Source organism: Eptesicus fuscus, chromosome 7 (assembly GCF_027574615.1).
Source record: "Eptesicus fuscus isolate TK198812 chromosome 7, DD_ASM_mEF_20220401, whole genome shotgun sequence".
Lineage (NCBI taxonomy): Eukaryota > Metazoa > Chordata > Mammalia > Chiroptera > Vespertilionidae > Eptesicus > Eptesicus fuscus.
Genome location: NC_072479.1, coordinates 45,351,437 through 45,378,832, shown reverse-complemented (window position 1 = coordinate 45,378,832; position 27,396 = coordinate 45,351,437). Strand labels below are relative to the sequence as shown.

The window sequence follows — 27,396 nt, the reverse complement described above, 5'->3', positions numbered from 1 at the left end:
ATGCACCCGCAGCCACAGTCGTTGATAAAACGGGAAACCTTGGAAGATAGCTGTTATCTCCCTTTCACAAAGGAGGAAACTGAGCTCAGAACTGTTGAGTCACTTGCCAAAGACAGGGCAGTAAGTGTGGCATCTAGAGTCAAGCCTTTCTTTTGATTCCGCAGCCTAGGCTAATTCACTTTTCACATTCTCATATATTCAGTTACTATCTATCTTCTGCAATGAAATTTATAACCCATCAACGTCTCTGCCAAAGTCCCTAAGCTTTATTAATCTGTTTGGATAGTGACACAGGAAGATGGAGCTTACCTGTCAGCAGGCCCTCCAGGACGAACACATGTTATCACAACGGGACGAGATTTATTTCTGTCATCGTGTGCTCCCCCTGGCAACGAAAAGAAATACAGCTCCTTTCACAAAAACCTTCACTGACAAAATGCCAGCTGAGAACTTTTGTTGATGTGTGGAGGAAAATGCAAATTTTTTCTTCTGGCATATAGTGGCCTCAAAAATCTTAGTCATTTTACATAGAGTGTTTTAGAAGTCATCATTTCATCACCTCTCAATAAATATACGACTGTAATTACAGGTGACATAAAATATTGAACTACTAGTGTGACAAGAGCCTCGGCGCATTATCAAGTCCTAGCCGATGAGAGCAGCTGCCAGTTATAAACAAAGTGCCGGTGGGGATACCTGGTGCTAATTAACCTGGGCTGTGATGCAGGTGAGCAGGTCTACAACCTGACATACAGGAAGAAAAACCTAAAGTAAAAGAAAAGCATCCAAGTATTTAAAAAAGAAAGACAAAAATTTAAGTGGCTGAAGTGGCCTCCGTGAAATTGGCATGTTCAAAATTCCGAGGGTAGATCTGGCAGACTATGTCAAGCCAATTACAAGGCTAAATGGGAACTTTAACTTTGTATAAAATATTTCTCATCAATAATTTTTGGAAACATAGAAGCTTTGAGATAGAAGGTAATGTATTGAAAATCATCCTTTTATCTAGGACGCCTTTGTACAACTTGTTTAATCTGTGCTCCCGCAGCATCCACTTGAGACCCACACGGTTCTGCTCACTAGCTTGGAGGCAGCCCATTCCACATATGGACAGACACCAGAAGGTTCTTAACATTCTTATTTCATCTAGCTTCCTGAAACTTTCATCCTTGCATCTCTGTTCTGTTATCTACAGCAGTAAAAGAAAAATGTATACCCTCACCCAGCCAGTGTGGTTCAGTGGTTGAGCGATGACCTATGAACCAGGAGTTCATAGTTCAAGTCTAGATCAGGTTACATGCCAGGATTGTGGGCTCGATCCCCTGTAGGGGGTGTGCAGGAGGCAGCCAATCAATGATTCTTTCTCATCAATGATGTTGTTCTCTCTCTCTCCCTCTCCTTTCTTCTCTGAAATCAATAAATATATATATTTTAAAAGTATACTCTCTTCTACAAGTGTTTTCTGAAAGTTGAAATCAATGATTAGCTAAGGCTCATCTTCTTAAGGCTGAACATTTCCAGTTTCTTAACTGTCCTTCATCTGACCTGACTTCCTCATCCATTACCACCTTGGCTGCCCATCTGGGTGGTCTCTAGCTTGCCATTATGTGATTAATATGAATGTTACTGCCAAGTAGTCGTTCCTTAATGTCTTCCTGGTAGAACAGACTGACATTTCCCAAGCTTGGCACAGGTAGGGAGGTCAACTTAAAGAAAGTAAACTGATGAACAAAATAGATCCAGAGACATAGAAGCATGGAATACACTGTTGAATCTCAGAGGGAAGGCAGGGGTGGGTGGTTGGGAAGAGATCAATCTATGAACTTGTATGCATATATGCATAACCCATGGACACAGACAATAGTGTGGCAAAGGCCTGGGGCAGGGGCAGGCTGGAAGGGATCAATGGGCAAAAAAGGGGACATATGTAATACCTAGCCTAAGAGAAAAATACTATTATGTAACTTCTCATTTGCAAGGTGATCATTAAAAGATAGGTTTGCTTTCCCCAGAAGCAGCATTGATTTAGAAAAGGATTGGGCCTGAAGACAGCAAGAAACCTTTCCATAATTTTGACTTGGAGGTCTTAATTCAAATATACACCAGTGAATGTGTGCTAACGTATGAGAGGGATAGCTCTGAATTTCATGATATATGACATTTTATCAGTACTTGAAACGATGAACCAAATTTAGGCACTGGCTTAGGTTCCAGAAGTTTGGTGATGCCAAGCAAAACAGAAACCACTCGGAGATCAGTGGTACTCTCAATCCTGGCTGCACACTAGCATCCCCCACCTGGGATATTTTTGTAAAAGTATCCATGCCAGGCAGGGCCACAATGCAAACCAAATCTGACTATCAGGCTCCATACGTTAGATGAGTACATCTACCTCCAATTTTATAGTTGAGAATGACTAGGAAAAGTTTCCTTGTCTAAAGTGAAAAGTAACGTATGGCAGAGTGATATTCCTATCAGCCCAAACCAACTCCTGTAGCTTGGTGGTAAGGGAATTAACTGAAATTTAATTCTCCAAGATGTAGGCCAGAACATCATTTTTCATTTTATGGATGAAAGGTTCTATTGTTTGGTGAGTCAAGGTTTTAGAACCTGTGACATACCATTAGAAATGTAATTACATTCAGTAACTCAAAGCCAGTTTTATTGTTCTAAGACCCATTTTAATTGGTTAAGAAAGAATTCTCCTGAACTAAACGAATATGCTCCATATGCAAAATCTTCCTCTCCTTTCTGAATGTCCTGGTCGTCTCCATTGATTTAAGTTTAGCTCAATACTTATGCAACTGTAAACTATTATCTGCCATGATGACATTTACCCACTTTCTCACTCTGCAATTCTTTTCGTGATTAACCAATGATTCCTAAAGGGTGGATGGTGCCCCTTTTTCAGCATGGAGGACCCTCCAGACAGATCTCAAACTGATATAAGTTGTTTATTTGTCCTTCATTGAAAAATTATGCAAAAAAGTTTAACAAACTTTTACGTTTAACCAATGTAGTAAGGGAGTTATGAAAGCCTAAAAAATGTGTCACCCATAAACTAAAATGGGTTCATTAAGAGAAAGACAAATATCACATGTTCTCACTTATATGTGAACAAAATAAACTGACAAACAAAACAGGTCCAGAGGCATGGATGCATGGAATAGACTGACATCTCTCAGAGTGGAGGAGGAGGAGAGGATAGGAAGAGATTAACCAAAGAACATATATGCAAATATGCATAGCCCATGGACACAGGCAGTAGTGTGGAGAAGGCCTAGGGTGGAGGGGTACAAAGGGAGGGAAATGGGAGACATCTGTAATCCTGTCAACAATAAATAAATTTTAAAAATTAGTATAATACTAAGAAATCTGATGTCCACATAAATCTAGGCAACATTCAATATTGATTCCTTCATTTATTAAGTGCCTACAATGTACCAGGTAGTATTCCAGCCTCATACAAAAAGACTCTTACTAGGCATGCACATACAGACAGATGTTCGAAATTCCTGCAAATTGTGTGAAGGAGAGTTTGTTAACATTACATCATCAGTTGTTTTGAGGTGGCTGTGGATTTCAATTACTGTTTTTTTCCCCAGTTCTTGATGCTAAATTACTGTTGGTTTAGCTTTTTCATTAGCAATTTGATTGGTTATTGATTAACCATACAGCAACTAGTGATAAATATTTGAACCAGCAGTACTTTCACTGCAGCTTTCCAATAATTAGGCGTGTAGGCATGTGATCAAGTGCCTCCTTTCATACCTATATTGCAGAAACAGATCTGTATACACCACCTCGTGCTAAAATTACTTGTAAACTGACTTTTCATTACATTAATCTAGTTCTTTTACACAGAAATTTGGAAATGGTTAAGGTAAAAGATGAGGGTAAATTGATCTTCTTGTTTCATCTAAAACTCGGACCTGGTCAGAAAAATGCAATCACTACTGGCCTCAACCACTCAGTGAGCTCCTCAGTGCCCATTTTCTTTACCACTCACTGGGGCACTTTATCAACTGATGTCTAAAATTCACTGAGCTGTAATTGACTGTAGATAGGGGTCCTGTCTTATGACTCTAGAGCACTTGGCCCTATGCTGACATGTTGACGAATCTTTAATAAATATTTGATTGATTGATTTGCTACATGACTAACACAGAATGAAATCTAATGCTTAAATCTAATGCTCAGTCATTTAAGGTAAGTCTATAGGACTGAGCACATCTCATTTTTTCCTTGATGTTTGTAAATTTATTAAGATACTTAGTTACTTTTAATTAATGTTTTAATAAATTGGGTAGAATTTTGACTCTGCTGAAATACAACATATAATAGATAAAAATAAATCAAGAAATGTAAAATCTTTAAAGATTCATGATGCCTATATAGTTCCCTCACTTTCACACTAGGATTTATGAGTTGTTAATGCCTGTGTAGTCTTTAAGAAATAAAGCTGCTAATGAGGAAAATAGCATATTAAAATCCAAAATTACAGCTCAGAATTAAGGGTTTTATAGACAAGTTGGAATCACTCAAAATCTTTATTATTAATGTCATCTCATCCCATAATAAGATGAGTTGAGCTGATGTACAAAGGTGCCCAAGGGATTAGATTATCAATTCATCTTTAGAAAGCTATAACAAAATGTATTTCAGGAGAATAAAAGTTGCTTAATCCTAGTGTATTAAATCAAATCAAGTCATACTCATCACATCAACATTTTTCCCCAAGTGAAACAATAATCTTTATTTAGATTATGAACTTAGGGATTTATGACAACAACAATGACTTTTTAAAATTTTTGTTCTTTATTTTTAAAGAATTTAAATTAGAGTATAGTTAATGTACAATATTATAATACACCATTACTATAATATTGTACATTAACTATACAACATAATTATTCAATATCTATATACCTAACAAATTTATCACATGATTAAGTGCAATAATAATCTGGCACCATGCAAAGTTATAACAATATTACTGACTATATTCCCTATGCTTTACATTACATTCCTGTGACTGATTTATTTTATAATTGGAAATTTATTCTTCTTATTCAACTTCTTTTTTGCTCATCCCCCTATCCTCTCCCCTCTGGCAACCATCACTCATCTACAGTTTTGACTCAGTGATATAGAAAAGCATAAAGGGAAGGTAAAAGGTGTATTGAAAAGTGGCAAATAAGAAGGATGACTGTGAACAGATAAGGTTTACAGACATGACTTCTTGGCTCTGTGTTAACAGGCTGAAAATAAAGCTAGGTCATTTGGATTCCACTTTGATTCCCACTCACTGCTGCTTTATTTCTTTAAAGAAAATGAACTAACAAGCAAAACAGAGATAGATTCATTGATAGAGAGCAGGCTGACAGCTGTCAGAGGGTGGTGGGGGGTTGGGGAGGTGGAGGGATTGAGCAAAAAAGAAGAAAAAAAGGAAGAGAAAGAGCTTATGGATGTAGACAACAGTGTGGTGACTGCTGGGGCAAGAGGGGTTGGGGGGAGGGAGAGGAGAGCCATAGGGGGATAACTGGTGATGGAAGGAGTCTTGACTTGGGGTGGTGAACATATAATACAGTTGATAGATGATGTGTTAGGGAATTGTGTCACTGAAACCTGTATAATTTTGTTAACCATTGTGACTCCAATCTATATATATAAAAAGCCATCGACCGTAACGCTGTAACGACAGGAACAATCGGTTGCTATAACACCCACTGCAGCCATCGAACTGGCCCAATTGGGGGGTGGGGCCAGCTGGCCAACCTCCCTCGGCCCCTCACCCCAGCCGGCCCCCCCCATTGGCCTCTCCCACCCTGATCTGGGGGTGGGGCCGGCGGCCAACCTCCTGCAGACCCTTCCCTCAGCTTGCCCCGCCCCTGATCACCCCCCCACCCCAATAGCGGGTGGGGCCAGCTGGCCAACCTCCTGCAGTCCCTCCCCCTGGCTGGCCCAGCCCCTGACCACCCCCCTATTCCAATAGGGGGTGGGGCCATCCAGTCAATTACCTGTGGCCCCTCCCCCCAGCCAGCCCCACCCACAATGGGCCCCCACCACACCAATCAGGAGCGGAGCCCGCCGGCCAATCACCCGCGGCACCTCCCCCCAGTTGGCCCAGCCCTGATCGGCCAACCTCCCACCATCTCATCCTCCCAACATGCCCGGCCCGGATCCACCAATTGGGGTCGGGCCAGCTGGATCCCACCCATGCACAAATTTGTGCACTGGGCCTCTAGTTAATTCAATAAAAAAGAAAGAAAGAATGGGTGCAAATATTATAAGGCAACTTTATGTGCTGGAAAGATCAGTGTTTTTGAGGATGACTTTCTAGTTCACTCCCAATATTTCACTGACAAATTCTCCAAGAATATCTGACGGTCTATTAAACCATCACCTACCTCGTATTACAAAACCAAAGGTATTGCCTTCTTTATGTAATGTGACCTCCACTGTTCGGAAAATAACACTCGATCCTTGGACAGCTGAATGTAGAAAAGAGACAGGCAAACATAAGTTTATGTCATAATAACATTTCTATATTATTTGATGTGGCATATAATATTGCAGATTCCTGTTTCAAATAATTATTGCTTTGAGTAATAAAACAGCAATAATTTGTTTTCAAAGAAATGCTAGAAAAAATAACTGGAATAACATACAAATACCATAAAAGAGTCATCTGCATACATGACTCATATAGATTCAAGTGGAATCAAAATCACATGCATTTTTTTTTCTCTTGTGTAGCCAATTTCTAGGTAGAGGGTAATATTCACATTGTTAAAACTCTATAGAACAAGAGAGACACTTTTCATATGATAAATAGAATCATTTTTCCTTTGTGAAAAGCAAAAACAATGTAATTTTTGTAAAACTAATCAAACAAGTAATGTATTTATTTTTGCAGCTAGCAAAGGAAGAAAAAGTAATATTCTCAAATTGCTATTAAAAGATTAGGCTGATACAAATAGATTTTTTTGACATGATGCAAAGCAATTAAACAAAAACATCACAACACAAATGAAACTTGGAGGGCAAAAGAAATCCTAAGTACATTTAAAATATTACTACTGACTAATAAAATAAAGATCCACTTAATTTTATTTGATATCATGTTTGTCTGTTTATTGCTCTCATTTCACAAAATGAAATTACATTTTCAAGTTGCAATCTCTAAATATATTACAGACAGTATGAGGTTATAAATTGTATGAAGGTATGGTCACTACACTATTCTCTAAGACTGTTTTTAAAAAACTGGTGAATAATTCTGTTATATAGTATACTATTGATGAATTAAAAACAAAAAAATCCACAAATGAACACTTCATCATTATGAATATAAAAATGGTTTTACTCATGGAGACAGAAGTTTGCAAAGTATAGAATTTGATGGTCTTAGATCCTTGTATTAAATTTTTACAATGATATCTAATTATCTAATGTTATTTTCATGATCAATGACATTTTTACATTGTTACTAGATCTTGAAGGCTATATTGTATAAAACTATCAACAAGAAATATATAGACATGATTTAAGGCATTTAAAAAATAATACTTCTTGCCATTACAGAAATAGGAGATAGCTTTAATTAAGTATTAATTACAATTATTTTATTAGAAATTCTGAATCTTCAAAGGAATGGACATGATTATGTAAAGCACTCAGCTAAATTCACAAAACTGCACACATCTAGCTGGGACATAAAGTACAATAAGAACTTGGATCTGCTGAAAAACATAAACCTACAGCTGACCAAATGTTTTTGTGCATTGCTGATTTAATTAAATGTCATATTCTTGCTCTCAGGGGAATTTCATTTTATTCTAATCAGCTAGGTCAGTACATACAACTAGCTGAAACCATTGAGATACAGATTTAATTAAATAAAAAATTTGAGTTCAAACCAAAAAAAAAATATTTTCTTATTTCTATGACCCACTTTTAAGAAACTGATTAAACACATGAGCTTTTTGTTCTATTGGTAAGGGAGAAAAGGAAAAGATACAGGGAGAAATAATTCATGAGCTTCTACCGTGTGCCAGGAATTCTGCAAAGTAGTTTGCAAATATTATTTCACTTAATCATTAAATCAACTTTCAATTATATACAACTAAATCTAATTCTGGGCCACCTGTCCTTGTTGGCTGGGTGTCTGCTATGGAAGGCAAAGCACTGTAATTTTAATTTTGCTTGAGCTAAATCTAACTGACCACTAAATCTTACAATCAGATCTAACATTAATATAAAGACTTTTATGCCGAAACCGATTTGGCTCAGTGGATAGAGCGTCGGCCTGCGGACTGAAGGGTCCCAGGTTCGATTCCGGTCAAGGGCATGTACCTTGGTTGTGGGCACATCCCTAGTGGGAGGTGTGCGGGAGGCAGCTGATCGATGTTTCTCTCTCATCGATGTTTCTAACTCTCTATCCCTCTCCCTTCTTCTCTGTAAAAAATCAATAAATTTATATTTAAAAAAAAAAGACTTTTAGGATTATCTACAGCTTTATGTTATCTACACTATTGATGCTCATTATTTACAAAGGTCAATGTGAATGTTGACTACATTTTAATACACTTAATGAAATAGATTTGGTCTTTATAATTTTTTTTATTGATTTCAGAGAGAGGAACAGAAAGGAAAGACAGAAACATCAATGATGAGAGAGAATCATTGATCGGCTGCCTCCTGCATGCCCCCTACTGCAGAGCGAGCTTGAAACCCAGGCATGTGACCTGACTGGGAATTGAACTGTGACCTCCTGGTTCATAGGTCGATGCTCAACCACTGAGCCACACCGGCCAGGCTGGTCTTTATAATTTTTATTTGTATGATTGGTTCTGGGTGACTACATTTTTATATACAGAACCAAGATATTTTATATTGCCATGCGAATTTTACTCATAACTTTACATATGTGTATGTGAATATAAACACCCAATTAAATGGTTTCCCCAAAGAATCATATCTGGTACATAGAAGGGCTAGGAAGAAACCGATTTCACAGTGAAGAAATACTTCTCCTTGGTATTTTAGTTCTACTGTTGTCCTTTGTTTCTATATGTACTACATGTGTATTCATATTAATTTACTAAGGTAAATTAGATTTTTCTAAATTATATGCTACTTCCCTGACTCCTCAACTCCTCTCTGAACAGGGGAATTGGAGCTGTGTTCTTTCCCACCTCATTATGTTAGGCTTGCCCACGTGACTTGCTTTGGCCAATGGGATGTTAAAAGTGTGAGCAGTGATTGGAAGTGTTTTCCTGCTGCCATTGCCACAGGAAGAGCTTTCCCTGGGAGCTGCTGCTCCTTCCAGACTCAACCCCAGAATGATCCAGGCGGAAGAGATCTGAGACTGCTCCTGCCCACCACCACCACCACCACCACCACCACCACCATCATCATCTATCTCTCTTAGAATAAGAATTGAGAAGTAAGGAGGCTGTCACAGAGACATGCTTCAACACATTCATTTGAATTAATGAAGAACTCCTGATAGAAAGCTAGTCTGATTTAGCTGATGGTTTAACAGTGAGGATTGCCTTTGCCAACCCTCTGCTGTATTTTCCATAAAATAAGACATATTCCATAAAATATGTAGCTCCAAGTTTCAATAAAGACAGCACTTAAGACATATAAAGAAAATCATGCCAAAAATGAAATCTTTTTGAAGCATTTAAGCTTTATGGATAAAGAATTTTAGGTGTTAACTAAAAAGATGGATGAGGGTTATATATTTCAAAATTCTTTAGGGGTTATATGATCAAAAAATTTGAAGGCAGTGCTCTAGACTTTAATACATAAATACCTGATACTGTTTGGAATTTTCTTTCTAAATACAGTCTCAAACCATCACGTAATTTTAAAGTCAAAAAGAACTTTAGAGCTCATGTAGACGGGCCATTTCATTTTCATAAAGACACTGAATCTTGCCCTGGCCAGGTGGCTCAGTAGATTAGAGTGTCATCCCGTACACCAAAAGGTTTCAGGTTCAATTCCCGGTCGGTGCACATACTTAGGTTGCAGGTTCAATCCCCAGTCTAGGCATGTAAGGGAGAGAGCCAATCAATGATTGACGTTTCTCTCTCAGCTCTCTCTCTCTTCTTCTCTCTCTAAAAATCAATAAAAACATATCCTCCAGAGAGGATAGAGAAATGAAAAAGAAACGGAATCTTAAAAAAGGTAAGTGGAGTTCCCAAGACCAAAGTTCCATCTTTCGTCTATCAGATCACACGCACACAACACACACACCCTTCCACTCTTTTCTAGACTCGGGGGTAGGGAGGTGCGGGGCGGGGGGGTTGGCTGAGGCTCAGATTGCTGTGATTAGTGAAGGAGTTAGCAGTCTAGGCCTCAGGCTACCTGTCTTCAGCAGCCAGCGCTCCCCTCCCCGGGGCCTCACTGCTGGCGGCTTGCTCCTGCTCGGGCTGCCTGAGCGCAGCGAAGGGGAGGCGTATTAATTCCTTCAACCTCGCTGAACACAAAGATCTTATTAATTTACCCAAACATAATAGAAAATGACAGAGATAATCCTTGGAGAATAGACCTCTCCTATCTATCTACTCTAAAATTCACACTTTTGTGTTTAAAAATAATTTTCCCCATTTCCCATCAGATTTGTTGCATGCAGAAGGAAAAGCTGGTATAATCACCAAGTCATGATAGGTTTTAACCCCGATATGTCTGATACCTACCCTCTCCCCTTTAACTCTACGGATGCTGTATTTATTCAGGATATCACCTCTCTTTTGGAAAACTGTAACAGCCTTCGGCTTACAGCTTCTGGTATTTTCTCCATTTGGGTTTTTAAAAGTCTAAAAACTCAGATCTGGCGATGCCGTTCCTTGGCTTTATGAGACCTCAAAGGCTCTTCACTGCCTACTTGATGCCATCCAAGATCCACGCCCACGGCCCCCACTGTTTCATTCCTGTTTCTGTTGCTGGCCTCAGTCCTCTCAGCCCTCCAGGCCTCTCTGTTTTTCTCTGTGGGCTCCAGCAACTCCAATCTGGGTGTAGTTCAAACCGTGCACTGGGCTGTGTTCTGACCTCCTTGCATTAAGCTCTGCCTAGAAAGTTCCTCTTCCCACTGGACCTGCATGACCTCTTTCAGATCTTCCCAGAAATGCCCGGCTCTGGGTCACCCATAAACTTGGCAAATCTCCTCTACTGTCCCTAGCCCTGGAAAGCTATCCTAAGAGTTCCTTTTAGGAAGAGATGGTGTTTTATTGATTTTCATATCCCCAGTGGAGTAAAAACGCTAAATGAAAGAGCATTAGCTCTAGATATCTGGCTTCTCTGAACTCCTTGGCATTGGTTTGAAGTAGCAATTTCAAAGCAAACAGACTCTTTTAAAGTTCAAGAAAACATAGTACTTTCAGTATAATAATAATAAAAATGGTAATAATCACTATGGCTTATTGAATACCTGGTAATGATCTAAATACTTCATGAGATTATAGCCTTGAATTCTTCGAAAAATTTTACATCTATTATAGCCATTTTGTAGATAAGAAACCCAAGGCTCACAGAGTTTAAATAGCATTCCCAAGGTCACAAAGCTAGGAAGCGGCAAAACTGATACGTAAGTAGTGACACAGTCCAAGCTTCCTACACTGGATTTTATTGCCTGCCCTTGCTGAAAATGAAAAACGTTGGCAAGGGTTTTGAACACAGACTTCTATGGATTTTGTTATAAAATCACTGTTGAATTTGTGGTGTTAGACTTTATATTAAGTACAAGAATTGATGATTGGTTATGTATACCCACTCCCTGAGTGCTGTCATCTGTTCCCAAAGCTTCAAACACCACCTGTATTCTCATTAACCTTAAATTTACATTTCCAGTCCAGATCTTTCTCCCAAACTCCAAGCCAGACCTCCAGCTCTTGACATTTCTTCTTTGCATGTCAAGCAGGCACCTCAACTGCAGCATTTTAAGCAATGAACTTCTGATCTTTCCCTCGCAAAGCAACTCTTCCCACCTTCTTAGCCACCCCATTCACAGCAACTCCATCCTCTGGTTGCTCAGGCTCAATGTCTGGGATGGTCCTTGACTCCTCTATTTCTGCACAACCCACATCAAATCTGTCAGAAGATCCTGTTGGCTCTGCCTTCATAATAGATCAATAATGTGATGGGGCCTGGCCGATGTGGCCGATGTGGCTCAGCTGGTTGAGTGTCAGACTGCACCAAAAGGTGACTGGTTCAATTCCCGGTCAGGGCCCAGGCCCAGGTTGTGGGTTCGGTCCCCTGTTGAGTGTATGCAGGAGGCAGCCAATTGATGTTTTGCTCTCACATCAATGTTTCTCTTAACCCTCTCCCTTCCTTTATCTCTAAAAATCAATAAAAACATTTTAAGAAGGAATGTGATGGTGTTTCTCCACCACCACCTCTCACCTGGATCACTGTAATAGCCCCCCAACCGATGTCTTAGCTTCTACTTTTGCCATGGCAGTCTATTCTCACACAGCGGCCAGAGGGAGCCTTCGAAAATATAAATCAGGTCATGTCACTCCTCTGCCACTATATCATTTGAGCAAAATTTAAGGTCCGTCCAATGGTCTATAAAAGCACCTCATCCTTTACATTTCTGACCTCCTCTTCTACTTCTCTTCATGCTCACTCTGCTATAGCCACACTGCCCTTCCTAATGTTTCTAGAACAACTCCAGATATATTCCTGCTGTTGGATCTCAGCACTGGCTGTTTCATCTTTCTTCAATTCTCTTCCTCCTGAAATCCACACAGCCAACTTTCCCAGCAAAGCTGTTCCTAACTATCCTAAATTGCAATCCCACGCCAGCACTCCGACCCCTTCCTTGCTCTTTCTTTTCCCACGGCATTCATGCTATATAGTTAACTTATTTATTGTGGTTTTATTTTGTTGTCTGTCTCCCCATTAGAATGTAAACTCCACCAATGTACATAGTGGTGGCTAGAACTTAATAAATGCTCAATAAATTATTGCTGAACAAATACATTTTAATTGAGTATTAATATTCAGTCTAAGTTCTCACCAGGACAGAAAAGCAAAGAATTTTCTCAGGATAGCATCCATGTTAATAGCTTAATAGTAGGAGAGGTGGTTGTAGAATAGCAGAGCTTAAAGGTAGGACAGCAGTAACACATGGCATAAGGTATACCTCACACTGAAGAAGCATATGGACTTTGGAGTCAGGGAGCCTGAATTCAGATACTGACTTTGTTGCTTACTAATTTGGGAAAGATATTAACTTAAGCCTCTGTAGAATGAGAATAATAATGATAATAATGCCTATCTTGAGTATTGATTAATCTGTGTATTGATTATTTACCAAAAATGTTTATTGTTCTAAGTACATTACAAATACTTACTCATTTAATCCTCATAACAGATCTATGAGTAGTAACTAACATGCCCATTTTCCAGATGTGAAAACTGAGACCCAGAAAGCTTAAGTAACTTTCTCAAAGGCATATAGGTAGTAAAAAGTGGAGCTGGAATTCTAACGTGACTACTGACACTGGAGTTGAGCTCTGCTATGCTGACAGTCCTTGTGATGAGAAATAAATGTATCAATGCAAGTCAGGTTCTATATAATGTCAGACATTTATAAGTTCTCAAAATGTGTTGGCTGCTCTTGTTACATTATTATTATTATTATTATTACTTGACAATAATGTGTTCTAAATCAATTTTCATGCTTCGGAAATTAACATAACAGTAAAGAATCAATATAAAACACATTAAACATGCCTTTCCTAAACATCGACACTAAGTACAAAGCCTGGCTGGAACTTAATACACAGAACTTACAAAGATGTTTACTGTTTATTAAAATAGCTTAACTGGCATATACAATGTTCACAGGTCACCTTAATGGAAAGTGGGTTCTATATAATTTCACGGATATCTATACTCTTTTCAATTCTTCCTGAGCAGGTTATAAGCTTATCAATTCAAATAATTACTATCATTATTATTATTTTTAATCCTCACCTGAGGATATTTTCCCACTGATTTTTAGAGATAGTGGAAAGGAGAGGGAGAGACAGAGAGAAACACTGATGTGAGAGAGACACATCAGTTGGTTGCCTCCCACATGCCCCCGACCAGGGCTAGGAGCCTGCAACCGAGATATGTTCCCTTGCCTGGAATTGAACCCGGGACCCATCAGTCCCCAGGCCGACACTCTATCCACTGAGCCAAACCGACTAGGGCTCAAATATTTTTTATATATCAAGAAACTATACTCTGCCATTCCAGTAATGAGACAATGATGGCAAAAAGGAACAAAATAAGAAACAACTTTCTAGGCAAAAACGTGGTGCGGCCGTTCTGCCTTGGGTGACAATTACTTACAGACTGGCGGCAGCTCATACTCGACTTCAAGAACCACTCTCTCCCCGACGTTCTTCAGCAAACTGATGATCTCATCATGGCGGAACTTGGCCAGGTTGATCCCATTCACGGCTTTGATGTAGTCACCCACATCCAGCTGGTCACTTCTGCAAAACAGGGGATGTCGCCTCAGTGGACCCATCCTCTCCACAGGCCTGTCCGACTACACTTCCACGTTCCCTTCCTGATGATCACGCAAGGCCCACGGAGCAGCAGTCCCGGCTCTGGCTGGTCCTCGGAGCGGGAATACAGCCAGGTGGATGAGAGAGTCCATGGACCCCCTTACTCATGCTGACTGTTAGCCTTTAGGAGTCTTGCTCTGGATCTGTGGCTGTCTCCGATTTTCCCCCCATCCTGTGCCGCTTCTATTTTTAGAGAGAACCATGAAACCAAATACAGAGAATATTTTTTTTAGTTGCTCTGCCCATAAAGGGTTGGTTTTCTGGGGGCGGGGGGGGGTGGGTAGATTATCCAGATCCTGGACACACCGGCATTTTCCCTTTCTTCACATTCTTCCCCATTTGGCCACCTGTCTTTTGGACATGTCGCAGCTTTCAGTGTCTTCGCTGGGAATTTGCTAAGGAAAGCATCAGCTTGTTTTGCTATTTATGGCTTACAAGGTGAGTGATAAAGAAGAGTATTGGTGAAGGAGAAATTATAACAAAAATCCTAGGCTTTGGTATCATTCTTGTTTCTCTTCACCACCATCATAGAACCCCGGCTACTTGTGGGTTTTTCGTCAAACTCGACTTGTAAGCCAAGAGCAAACAGCGAGACGAATGATAGGACTTAAAATTAGGACCTTCAATAATATTTTCTACCCAAATAGAAGTACCTAATGCATTGATTTTATATAAGTTCAGCTCCAATCATTCCTTTTTCAGCGAGCCTCCCTAATCCGCTGCAGCCTGCTGAACATGCGGCCACGGTTCCCTCGGGTTTACTGACACTCACTGGGCAACGTAACTGCCGACTGCTCTGTGACAACTCCTGCTGTCCTTTTCACTAGTACGCAATGTTATTATTGCTCAATGTTATTATTATTGAACTTTTCACGTTTTCTATTCCGTATCTCCTCTAATAGATTATAAGTCCCCTCAGGGCAGAGACCTTATCCTATATTAGTTTGGTTTACTACCTATAAAATGTCAGTGCCTTAAACAGGGAATGTTTGGTGACTGATAATACTCAATACAACTGGCACAGCACTACTAGTAATTACAGCATCAATACAACTGCCAATGGCATCCCCCCCGCCCCGTTCTCACTTGCTTCACATGAAGCTCTGGAGACATACACAGCCCGAGCATCACGGACTGGCCATGACTGTTACAAAAAAGGAGGCTGCGGGTGAGGAAAGACATCTCTTAAAAGCCTGAAGAAAGGAAATTAGGATGCTTGTGTCCACACTGGCCTGTTTTACAAACAGTACCTCGGATCATGGAGCGATCAATTGGACTAAGCTTATAAATTAATTGTACACACAGGTTCACCATCTGGAGTAATCACTATTTCAAATGACACTTTATAAAGCAAACACTCTAAAACCTAATTGGCGATTATGTGGGCAAAAGCATTGGTGTCCAGGATTTAAGGTACATGAACCTCACTTTGAACGAAACCTGACCATTCCATCCCCTCTCCCGGAGGCGGATTTTTGAATCTGTCTACAAAGCAAGCCCACTCCTGCCCGGCATCCAGGACATGCTGCCTTTGGCAATAACTCGCACAATCTCCAGCTCACCGGGAACAAGCACAAAATGAGACCTGCTCGCCTAAGCCTGCTGTCCTTTTGCAGATCACCTCTGTGTCTGCTGAGAAGGGAGATCCCACACGTAGAAAAGTGGAGAAGATGCCAGAACCGCAAAACTGTTCCACAGAGTCGGGCCTGGCCGTGCCCTCTCTGGATCATCTGTTCCCACCGCAGCCCACCTGTGTTCAGTGGCACATTTGGGGACTGCAGCCATACAGGGGTTTTAACATTAAAATCTCATGAGGTCCTGGCTGCTCCTGAGATGACCTCCCCGGTGACCTGGGCACAGGCAAAAAGCCTCACTCTGAACCATGCCCTACCGCGCTTCTGCCCCGTGCACGGCAGCTGTCATTTATTAATCAGTGACCTTCTCTGCGGGAGCGTTAGTGTTTGAGTTGATTTCACCCCGTGTCCCTCTGTCCACACTTCCCCGAGACGAGGCTACCTGGCTGCAATCCCTCCCTGCCGCAGGTTAGAGACTCTCGGCTTGCCGTCCTTGTCCACTCCGCCCGACACCGTCAGCCCCAGGGTGGTGCCTTCCTTCTTCATCAGCTCCACGAAGGTGGAGCCCGTGAACTCCTCTGTTGAAAAAGAAAAGCATTGGCCTTATGAAATGAGATGAGGAACACAAGGGGTTTTGTGTGTGAGGAACGGAGGCCTCCCCAGGGACTCTTGCCACGTTTTCTTTTATGTGCAAAGATCTGTGGCCTCTTTTCATTGCAATTTGCAGAGTGCCGCATAAAGATTGCATGCAGATATTCCATTGTAGGTTATTAAAATGGGTACCAGGGGGACAGTTCACTCTAGGTTCACAATAAATAGTCCCACATGGCTTATGTGCAAATGATACTCTTCGCCCTTTGTTTTCTGCCATTCTCAAGTGGCTTTCTCTGGTTTCTCTCCTTGTAACTCTAAAGGGAAATGAGAGCTGTAAGAGAAGGGGCTAGACCCGTGGTCGGCAAACCGCGGCTTGCGAGCCACAATGCGGCTCTTTGGCCCCTTGAGTGTGGCTCTTCCACAAAATACCACGGCCTGGGCGAGTCTATTTTGAAGAAGTGGCATTAGAAGAAGTTTAAGTTTAAAAAATTTGGCTCTCAAAGAAATTTCAATCGTTGTACTGTTGATATTTGGCTCTGTTGACTAATGAGTTTGCCGACCACTGGGCTAGACCATCCTATATAATAAAAGGCTAATGTGCAAATCAACTGAACAGTGGAACGACCAGTTGATATGACGTGCACTGACCACCAGGGGGGCAGACACTCAACGCAGGAGCTGCCCCGTAGTGGTCAGTGTGCTCCCACAGGGGAGCGCTGCTCAGCCAGAAGCCAGGCTCATTGCTGGCGAGCACAGCGGCGGTGGCGGGAGCCTCTCCCACCTCCGCGCGGCAGCACTAAGAATGTTCGACTGACAGCTTAGGCCCGCTCCCTGCCCACGGCAGTTGGACATCCCCCAAGAGGTCCCGGACTGCGAGAGGGCGCAGGCCAGGCTGACGGACCTGCCCGAGTGCACAAATTTCGTGCACCGGGACTCTAGTTTTAAAATAATGATGCAGATGCATACAGTGTAACCAGAGTCCAAGTTACATTTCAGCGAAGAAGATGACTCAAGCAATAGAAGAGAGCTTTCTACATGTTTGAGCTTTACTTTTTTTCTTTCTTTCTGTCGTTCAGAAAACAAAGTACAATGGCCTCATATAGCAACTCATCACTTCTTACAGAGTATGTCACGATATGGTAAAGCAGGTTTGGCCCTCAGAAACCTGGGTAATTGCTGCAAAGTCCTCATTCTCTACACATAAAGATGTAAAATCTTACAGATCCTGTGGGGATAATGTCTTTACACTAAGAGAAAATCCAAATCTTTTGATTTTAGCCACAACTGAAGGTAAGAAAACTTGAAGACTACCCTTCCTTTCTGAAATAAAAATGAGTAGAGTCAGCATGCAGGAGTCCAGAGGCTAATTATGATAAACACTGCTTTAAAATTCTCTGTGATGTTATGCCCCCTCTGCATACACACTTTTGGGTAGGGATGGGGAAAGTGGACAGTTTTCCAAATCCTTCTGGATCAGGTTATGAATTTCAGGGGTTATGAACTTCTGGGACATCAAAAGCATTATTTAAAATGCAAGAACAGACACCTCTGCCCCTTTCTTAATTACATATAACAGAGGTAATTGTTTTAAAAATGTAAATGAATGTTTATCATAAAGGTTTTTAAATTGTTGTTGCTGCTATACTATCCCACCTACAGGTGAAACAAGTCAAATCATGTTGGGGAAGGAAATAATCTCTCGTCTATTAAGAAAAACAGAGTGCCATGGGAAAGCAGGCGAGTGGGGGCAGGGACAGGTCACCGACTTCTTCTGTGATGCCCAGAATGTCATCCAGACAGGGCTTTTGAAAGTGCCAGGTCCTGTGACCTTGGCACCCAGCGCACTTCTTTTTCATGGGTGTTTCATGACAGTGCATACGTGAGCTGTTGCTGCCCGTTAAAGTAGAAGCCAAGGAAGGGTTTATGGGTATGAGTGATGTCAGCTTCATTAACTACATTTTATGTGAGATTACACAATGTCTGCAATTCAGGAATCACAATTCTTGTCAAGTATACAAAAAGCACAGAGCCTTTTAAATCATTTAGCAGAAGCACTTGTAACAAAAGTCCACCACTGTGTGCATTTCACCTTAAAACGCAGTAAAACACCCCCCTACACAGCAATAAAAACATACGTAGGCCCAACTGATATTTGCAGAGATCAGCTAAACAAATAACTCCCGCTCCAAATCCTTCCTGGCAGAAAGCCAGGTATAAACTACTTTAAAAAATAAAGTTAATAATTAAAATAATTTAGTAATAAATTAAATTACATAACACTACAGGGACGTAATGTGCTCAACAATTTTGCCCAACAAAAGAATTCTCTGCATTTTCTTTAAACATGTAGAACAACCCTGCAAGTTTAAACATTTGATTATAGATTCTAACTTGAAAAGTTGGAAGCATAGTTTTTTAAGGGTCCATCTTAAAGGTCAGTCAGAAATGCACAAAGAAGCAACTATGAAATATACTACCTGGCAAGAGAGAAGTAAGTTTCAATTCACAAGACTCTATTCCTATCAGGTTTTCAAGAACAAGCTTCCTGCATGAATGAAATGCTCACACAAAGGTGCAGTCTCCTGTCGTGTGGACAACACGGTTTTCTTCACAAGGAACCCAGGTCCTTCCAAGGCTTCTGTCTGAACCCTGAAAATCTAGAAGAGCTCAATTCCTGTAGTTTAATTTGGTCTCTGTTACAATACAAATCCATCTGGGCTCTTTTTTGTTGTTGTTGTTAATCTTCACCTGAAGATATTTTTTTTGCATTGATTTTTAGAGAGAGTGGAAGGGAGGCGGGGAGACAGAGAGAGGAACATCGATGTGAGAGAGACACATTGATGGGTTGCCTCCCACGCCCTGACCAGGGCCAGGGATAGAGCCCGAAACTGAGGTACATGCTCTTGACCAGAATCAAATCTGGGACCCCTCAGTCTGCAGGCCGACACTCCAACCACTGAGGGCTGAGCTACTTTTTAAATTAGTCAGAGTCAACTACCTTCTTGTTTAAAAATATTTCAAATCTTTTCCCCAGGGCTAATTTTAATACCATAAAAGATAGAAAATATCCATGCCCTAGTTAATTGAGCAATTTGTGCATTCATTGATTCAAGCATTTATTGAGTGCCTACCGTGAGTCAGACAATGAAACGGAAAGATGGAAAAAATCTGAGGTGCTTACAGCCTAATCACAGAGGCAAATGGTTCCGGAACCAGCATGCCACAATGTGGGTGGTGGGGGAAGGGAGCATGGAGGAGACATTCCTGCCAACAATGTAAACTGAAGGCTTGCTGTTCCAAATGCGACATTTGTGCCACAATTTTGTCTTCTGTCTAATCTGTCTGTACTTATCGATCAGGATTAGCTAAGTGGAACAGACCAAAGGCAGAATCTAAATTAAGCAAAACACAGGAGGAAAGATAGAATATTGCTGCAAGAAAATGCGCTGGATCACAAGAATGTTAACTGCCAACAAGTATCTCTAGTCCCTGAAGGATTGACTACATATTTTATGGGAATGTCTGAAGGGGTAGGAGAAAAGAAGCGGTCTGGAGCGGGAGGAACATGCTTCTGGAGTTTGCTGTGAGCTAACTTGCACTCTCCACTAGATTAATCAATCATTTCATGTCTTTCTTGGTGTTTAATGTTTGCATAATGATCTAATGGCAAACAGAAATGAAGACAGATGCATTCATTCGCATGAGTTCACTTACATATCAAGGCTTACTAAATCAAGCTCTGCAGTGAAACAAATCAGAAAATTTAGTAACATAGATGGTTACAAAATTAATGTGCAAAAAACCATAACCCTTACATAAACAAACAACAGCCTGTTAGAAGTTATCACTGAAGAAAAAAACATTTACAATAGCCAAAAAGTTAAATCTCTAAGAAAAACATTAATGAAAAATGTGAAGGAAAAATTTAAAACACTTCTGAGGGCTATAAGGTCAGAACAAATGGAAAGGCATCCATTCCTTCATTCAATGAAAACTAAACACCTACTATGTGCCAGGCACTGTTCTAGGGTTTGGTGACACAGCACTGTACAAAACAGAGAAAAACCTTCCCATCTAGAAACTAATATTCCAGTGGATAGCATAACCCAATACCTCCAATCAGCCAATTCTCCCTAAGTTAATCCATAAAGTTCACAATATCAATAAAATGCTACTAGGATTGGGGAGTTGCACAATATATACTTTACTAGGTGTACCAGTTAATAATGCGGATTTTTTTAATAGATGGAGTTACACATATGTTGATATATATGCAATTTGATATGTATGCTATTTTGTTGTATTGACAGCAAGCTTCAAAACTTCATATGTCAAATTTGCTGAAGGTGTTAACATCATAGATATTTTTACACTTAAAAATGTCAAATTTCGTGCCAAAAAAAGAGCATTTGCAAAAAGTTTTAATTCATTACTTTATTTTGAAGAAAAAGTTATCGTATACTTCGAGAAGCTTACGGTGAGCATGCTCCATCTCAAGATACTTGTGAACACTGGTTTAAACACTTTAAAAGTGATGATTTCGATGTGAAAGACAAAGAATGTCCAGATCAACCAAAATAGTTTGAAGACCAACAATTACAAGCATTATTGGATGAAGATGCCAAACTCAAAAACAACTTGCAGAAAGATTAAACGTTGCTCAGCAAACAATTTCCGATTGTTTATAAGCAATGGGAAAGATTTTAAAGGAAGGAAAATGGGTGCCACATCAACTGAACAAAAGACAAATGGAAAACCGAAAAGTCATCAGCAAAATGTTGCTTCAATGGCACGAAAGAAAGTCTTTTTTGCATTGAATTTATGACTGGCAATGAAAAGTGGATTTATTTTGAGAATCCCAATTGCACAAAATCATAGGTTGATCCAGGTCAACCACCAACATCGACTGCAAGGCCAAATTGCTTTGGAAATAAGACAATGCTCTGCGTTTGGTGGGATCAGGAAGGAGTGGTGTATTATGAGCTTCTAAAACCAGGTGAAACCGTTAATACTTATTGCTACCAACAACAAATAATCAATTTTAACCACGCTTTGATCGTGAAACGACCAGAATGTTCCAGAAGACACGGCAAAGTAATTCTTGCTTCATGATAACGCACCGTCACACACTTCAAAATCAGTTAAAGACACGTTAAAAGATCTTGCCTGGAAAGTATTAACCCATCCGCTGTATTCACCAGACCTTGCTCCTTCAGATTACCATCTGTTCCAATCGATGGCACACACACTTTCTAAGCAGCACTTCAAAACGTACGAAGAAGTGAAAAATTGGGTCTCTGAATGGTTTGCCTCAGAACAAGAAAAGTTCTATTGGGACAGTATCCACAAATTACCTGAAAGATCGGGGAAATGTGTAGCTAGTGATGGACATTACTTTAAATAAAGCACTTTTGATGTTTCTCTTGAAATTATCGTGGCTTTTTTTAAATTACAACATCCACATTATTAACTGGTACACCTAGTATATTAGTGCAAAAATGGAACATGCATCATTGCAAAAATTCTGTGAAGAATTGTGTTCCCACAGTACGGCAGCTTGCTGTGAAAGAATAAAGACAGCCTGCCCATGAGGCCTACCTGAATGAGGTAATGGAATTATGACTGAACTACCAATTGTAGCTCCCTCGATAGCATTTATAAAAAGAACCAGACATCCCAGAAGCAAGGGCCTGGAGCGGGAAGGCTGGCAAAGTCTCTGTGTCTGCCCCCAAACATTGGTCAGAGTCTGGAACTATTTGGACATACAAAAAAATAATAATTCAGAAAGAAAAGCCGAGAAGTATCATAGGCCTAGTGCATTCAAAACCCATATTAGACCATTTTAGAATTTTGTAATACTGTTTTACATGGACTAAAGGTATATCATAATAATCATATTTTGTTCTGTGAAACTCTTCAGTGTCTGAAATTTCTTACCTCATTTCTTTTTTTAAAAAATATTTTATTGATTTTTTACAGAGAGGAAGAGAGAGGGATAGAGCGTCAGGAACATCGATGAGAGAGAAACATCAATCAGCTGCCTCCTGCACACCTCCTATTGGGGATGTGCCTGCAACCAAGGTACATGCCCTTGACCGGAATCGAACCTGGGACCTTTTAGTCCGAAGGCCGACGCTCTATCTACTGAGCCAGACCAGTTAGGGCCTTACCTCATTTCTTATTTAAAAAGTATAATTAGGCTTAAACCAAAAAAAGGGAGGTACTTCTAATTTTGGAAGTTCCCTAAAATTCAGGGGCTAAATGAACAAGAAATTAGGAAGTGAACAATTGTAAAAACAGTTGCTGAAAGTGGGGAGACAGATAAAAAGTGACGATTACAACGAAGAGTGACAAGGGCGATGGCAGTCAGTACAGGAAGGCCTATCATGTTGCAAACAGGGAGGATCCCTCATCAGACAGGGGCTGGGGGGACTTGGGCAATGTGCTCTGGACAGTTCCTTGGAGGAGGTGTCCATGAGCTGTCTTGAAACAGCCTCGGCTCAGCAAATGCAGGGAGGGGAGCTGTTAAAGGCAGAGGAACAACACAGGCTCTTACAAGGATTCTGCCCAGTGCAAGTCCATCTCTGACATTAGGGGAAAAGCATTCCGTGTGTCATCATTCAATGTTATGTTAGCGGTTGGATTTTGTAGATACTCTTTATCAAGTTGAAGAAGTTCCCCTCTATTCTTATTTTTCTGAAAGATGTTTTTTATCATGAATGAATTTGAATTTTGTCAACATTTTTTGCATTGATTGATATGATCATGTGATTTTTCTTCTTTAGTGTAATAATGTAGTGGATTACATTGATTAATTTTCTAATATAAACCAATCTTGCATTTCCAAATAATCTTCACTTGCTCATGGTATATAATTCTTTTTATATGTTACTGAATTCTATTTGCTAATATTTTGTTAAGGATTTTTTTTTTTGCATCTGTATTCATGAGGGACATAATCTATAGTTTTCTTTTTGTACTATCTTTGGTATTGCTATCAGGCTAATAATATAGCTTCATAAAATGAATTAGGAAATACATTTCTTCCTCTTCTATTTTTTGGAAGAGATTATATAGAATTGATGTTTATTCTTTTTAAACATTTGGTGTAATTTTTCAGTGAAGCATTTCTCCACCTCCTCCTCCGTCTACTCCTTATTTTGAGTTTTAAAATTTGTAATTGAAAAAAATTCCTGAATAGTTACAGGGCTATTCAATATCCAGTTCACACTGGGTAAGCTGTGGTAGTTTGTGCTCTTCAAGGAACTGGACCTTGCTATATTTTTAAAGTGCCCCATGTGATCCTAACATGTAGTCAAGATTGGGAGCCACTGACTTAGGGTTTGGTGCATCATCAAAGAAGGGTGGAAGAGAGACTGGGAAGCAAATAAATGCTCAGATTTGAGTTTGGAAAAGCTCAGCCTATTATTAGTGTAGAGCAATTTATTTGGTAATGATGACATGACGTGTTGGGAAGAAAGGCATTAGATTTGGGTCAAGGAGATCCATTTAAAGACCACTGCAGTTAGGCTAGGTTGTGTCAACAAATCCAAAAATGAATAATGGCTGAACCACAACAGAAGTTTATTCTGCTCATATACAAGTCTAAGGTGGGTGCTCCTGATCAGCAGCCAGCTCACCTACACATAGAGATTCAGGGATCTAGACTCTTCCACTTGGTGATTCTGTTTTATCCTGGTTTCCAAACTGTGCACTAGGGTGCCTCAAGTTCCACAGTGAACTCACAGGACCACCAGGAACAATTTTAAATTTCTGAAGGAAATACAGTCCTACTTGGTATCTGTTGGACACAGCACCACTGATTAGCTGGAGATAGCATTTTTCCAACCCTGTCTTTCTAAAGCTGGGTTTTTGGTAGTTGCAATGAAAAAAAAAAAAAAAAGTCAAAATCAATGTGGAACAGAAAATGAGACTGTAATATTTAATTTTATTTGAAGGTTTGAGAAGTTGTGCAATGCCCAACCTACACACACACCCCATTACTAAATACTTGTGGTTGTTTTGATTTATATGTATTTTTAAAATGGTTCCTAAGTGGTTAGGATATAATTATATACTATGCTGTTTGGGCCTAAGTACTTAATGAATGGAACTGTTGATATTTTATTTGACCTAGAGGTACTGTGAAAGACCACTGACATACCAAGGGCTCTGTGAACTGAGGAAGTTTGGAGACTTCTGCCCTAGGACTTTACTCTGTCTGCATTCACCAGGTGGAAGGAGAAAGACAGCTCTCTTAAACCCACCACTGGCCTCCTTCTGTTCACATCCCAAAGGCAAGAACTTGGTGCCTGGCCACACCTACCTGCAAGGGAGGCTAAGACTTGGACTGTAGATGCCAAGGCAGTAGGATAGGGTGGATGTGTGGGGAGGGGAGGGGCGGGCAAGTAGACGACTCACCAGAGACTGAAATCCACCAGTAGCCATGTGGAGGGCATGGAGTCAGGTATTGAGGAAGAACTGCCCTGAGTTAGAGACAAATTAGTGTGTGTGGCGAGGGGAGGAGGGAAGGGGAGGAGGAACTGTGAGAGACAAGAGGACCTGAAGTTTTCTGACTTGTTTGTTTGGGGGATATTGACGTCTGTCACTAAGAAAGGGAATCTGAACAAGGAGAGAGTTTGTGTTGCTGTGACTGATGGGAGGAGGGCAGTTACATGATACGATATCACCCAGAGAGAAACTAAATGAGATTTAAGGACCACGGAAAGCCCTAATCTTAGGATAGTTTTCGTCACTCCCCAAACAAAGTGAGGCGTTTGTGAGACCCTCACCCCAAAGCGGTAACATAAAAAGAGAAAATGCATTTTAAAAGCAACCAGTATAAGTGCATTCAGCAGAACAGGCGTTGGTGAGGCTCTTTACGCCTCGAAGTTTCATTAACAACACAGACTATTAAAAATATCATGAACAGTGAAATAGAAATGCCGCTGTGAAAAACTACAGATTTTCACATGCCAGTGACAGAGACAACGCTTTCCTCCCTTCTGTATCTCCAGTGCCTGGAACGGTGCCTGGCACACTGGCAGGTGTCCTGTGGTAACTGCTGATGAATGAGCACATCAGGCCCAATGCAGGGAGCTGTGACTGGGCGCTGGGCACTGGCTCAGGGCAAACAGAGTTATTGCTGAATGGTGCAGAAGGAAAATGATAAAGGAGCAGAATGTGAACAGGAGTAGACATATTTCCCTAAGCTTACTTGGCTGATTATGTTTTACCATTGCCTTAGTAAGGGGGATTGAGGCTTATCCCAGAATGCTTTAGCTGTGTCTGGGTATTACCTTTGGAGAGAATATTACTGCCCACACTACAATTTTATCTGTATATTGCTTTCAGTGATGCCACTAGAAAGTTTATCCCCCTCAGGAAATAAACAGATGCTTTTTCCAATACTCATTTCGAGTTCCTCCTAAGATGCCCTGGTTCAGCAAAACTGCGGGGATCAAAGCGGGGTTTCCGAGATGAAGGGCTGCACTTTCGGTCTCCGTGCTTGCCGCCCGCACAGCACAGAAAGGTTTCCCGGCACTCCCCACCTTTACGTAGTGACAGGAGGGGTCTGCCAGCATTTCTCTCATCCCCTGGGAAGCCGAGCATAAGTCAGATTAGTGGCAGGGATGTACCGCACATAAATATTACATAGCACAAATCGCCACGTGAATAGCTATGATCTGTATTTATCTCAGCCAGTGACAGGGAGGATTGGATTAATGTCTGTATGCTTCTTAGAGAAAGAGGATATACAAATATGCAGTAGAAAATATAAAAATCTGAGGCCCCTGAGAGCATGTGATATACAGATCAGGATTTAAAACAATAGAATAGAGATATGGACTCTCGGTGTAACTGATTCAGATATCTTATGTCTCCTAAAGGACAAAAAAAAAATTAAAAAATCACTGCTTTTAAAATATGGTAATACTAGAATTCTTTCAGTTTCTCACTTCTCAAAAAAGCAATGATTTAATTGTCAACATTTGCTATTAATCTTTCCAGTGTCACAATTTATTAACAAGTTATTTAATATTGGGGGATCTTAATTTTCTTATCTCTAAAATAGGCATAACAACCATACCTACCCTAGAGTATTGTGAAGATTAAGTGATAAAATTCTTATAAGGAACTTATTGTAGTACTAGACACATAGTGAGTGTTATATGTTAGCCATGGTATTACTATTACTACTACTACTACTACTACTACTATTATTATTATTATTATTATTATTATTATTTGGATATTGGAAAATTCCAGGTATTCAGATTGCCAATATTTTACTGCATCTTGATATGAATAGAAGACAAAACAATTACAGTGGTAGTTAATGATTTTTTTTAAAATAATAGATTCCTTGGGGAAATCTAATGATCCCATGGGCCCTCTCCTCAGAAAAATTTTGTATAAAATTTCAGGGGAATTCATGGACAACCTGAGGATCTTAAATCAGATCAGATTTGAGCAATGTGAAAATCAAAGACCATCCTCTCTTAGGCTGACATTGTATAATCCGTGTGCATGTCAGGTAGGGATCATGGAGTAGCAAACAATGCCCAAACCTATCAGTCACGTGTTCCTACATAGTCATCTACTAGTCAAAATGAAACTGTAGTCAAGATATCAGAAACAGGAAGTGA

The 27,396-nt window shown here is 40.3% G+C and overlaps 1 protein-coding gene across 1 annotated transcript in view; it reads right to left on the bottom strand.

Annotated features, from left to right (window-relative positions):
- GRIP1 (glutamate receptor interacting protein 1) overlaps window positions 1–27,396 on the bottom strand; it is a 233,869-nt gene that overhangs the window by 126,592 nt on the left and 79,881 nt on the right. The window contains exons 3-6 of the mRNA XM_028156465.2: window positions 16,596–16,731; window positions 14,359–14,504; window positions 6,411–6,494; window positions 310–385 (exon numbers count right to left, since the gene is read on the bottom strand). Coding sequence (XP_028012266.2) covers window positions 310–385; window positions 6,411–6,494; window positions 14,359–14,504; window positions 16,596–16,731 — 442 coding nt within the window. The remainder of the gene's footprint in view (window positions 1–309; window positions 386–6,410; window positions 6,495–14,358; window positions 14,505–16,595; window positions 16,732–27,396) is intronic.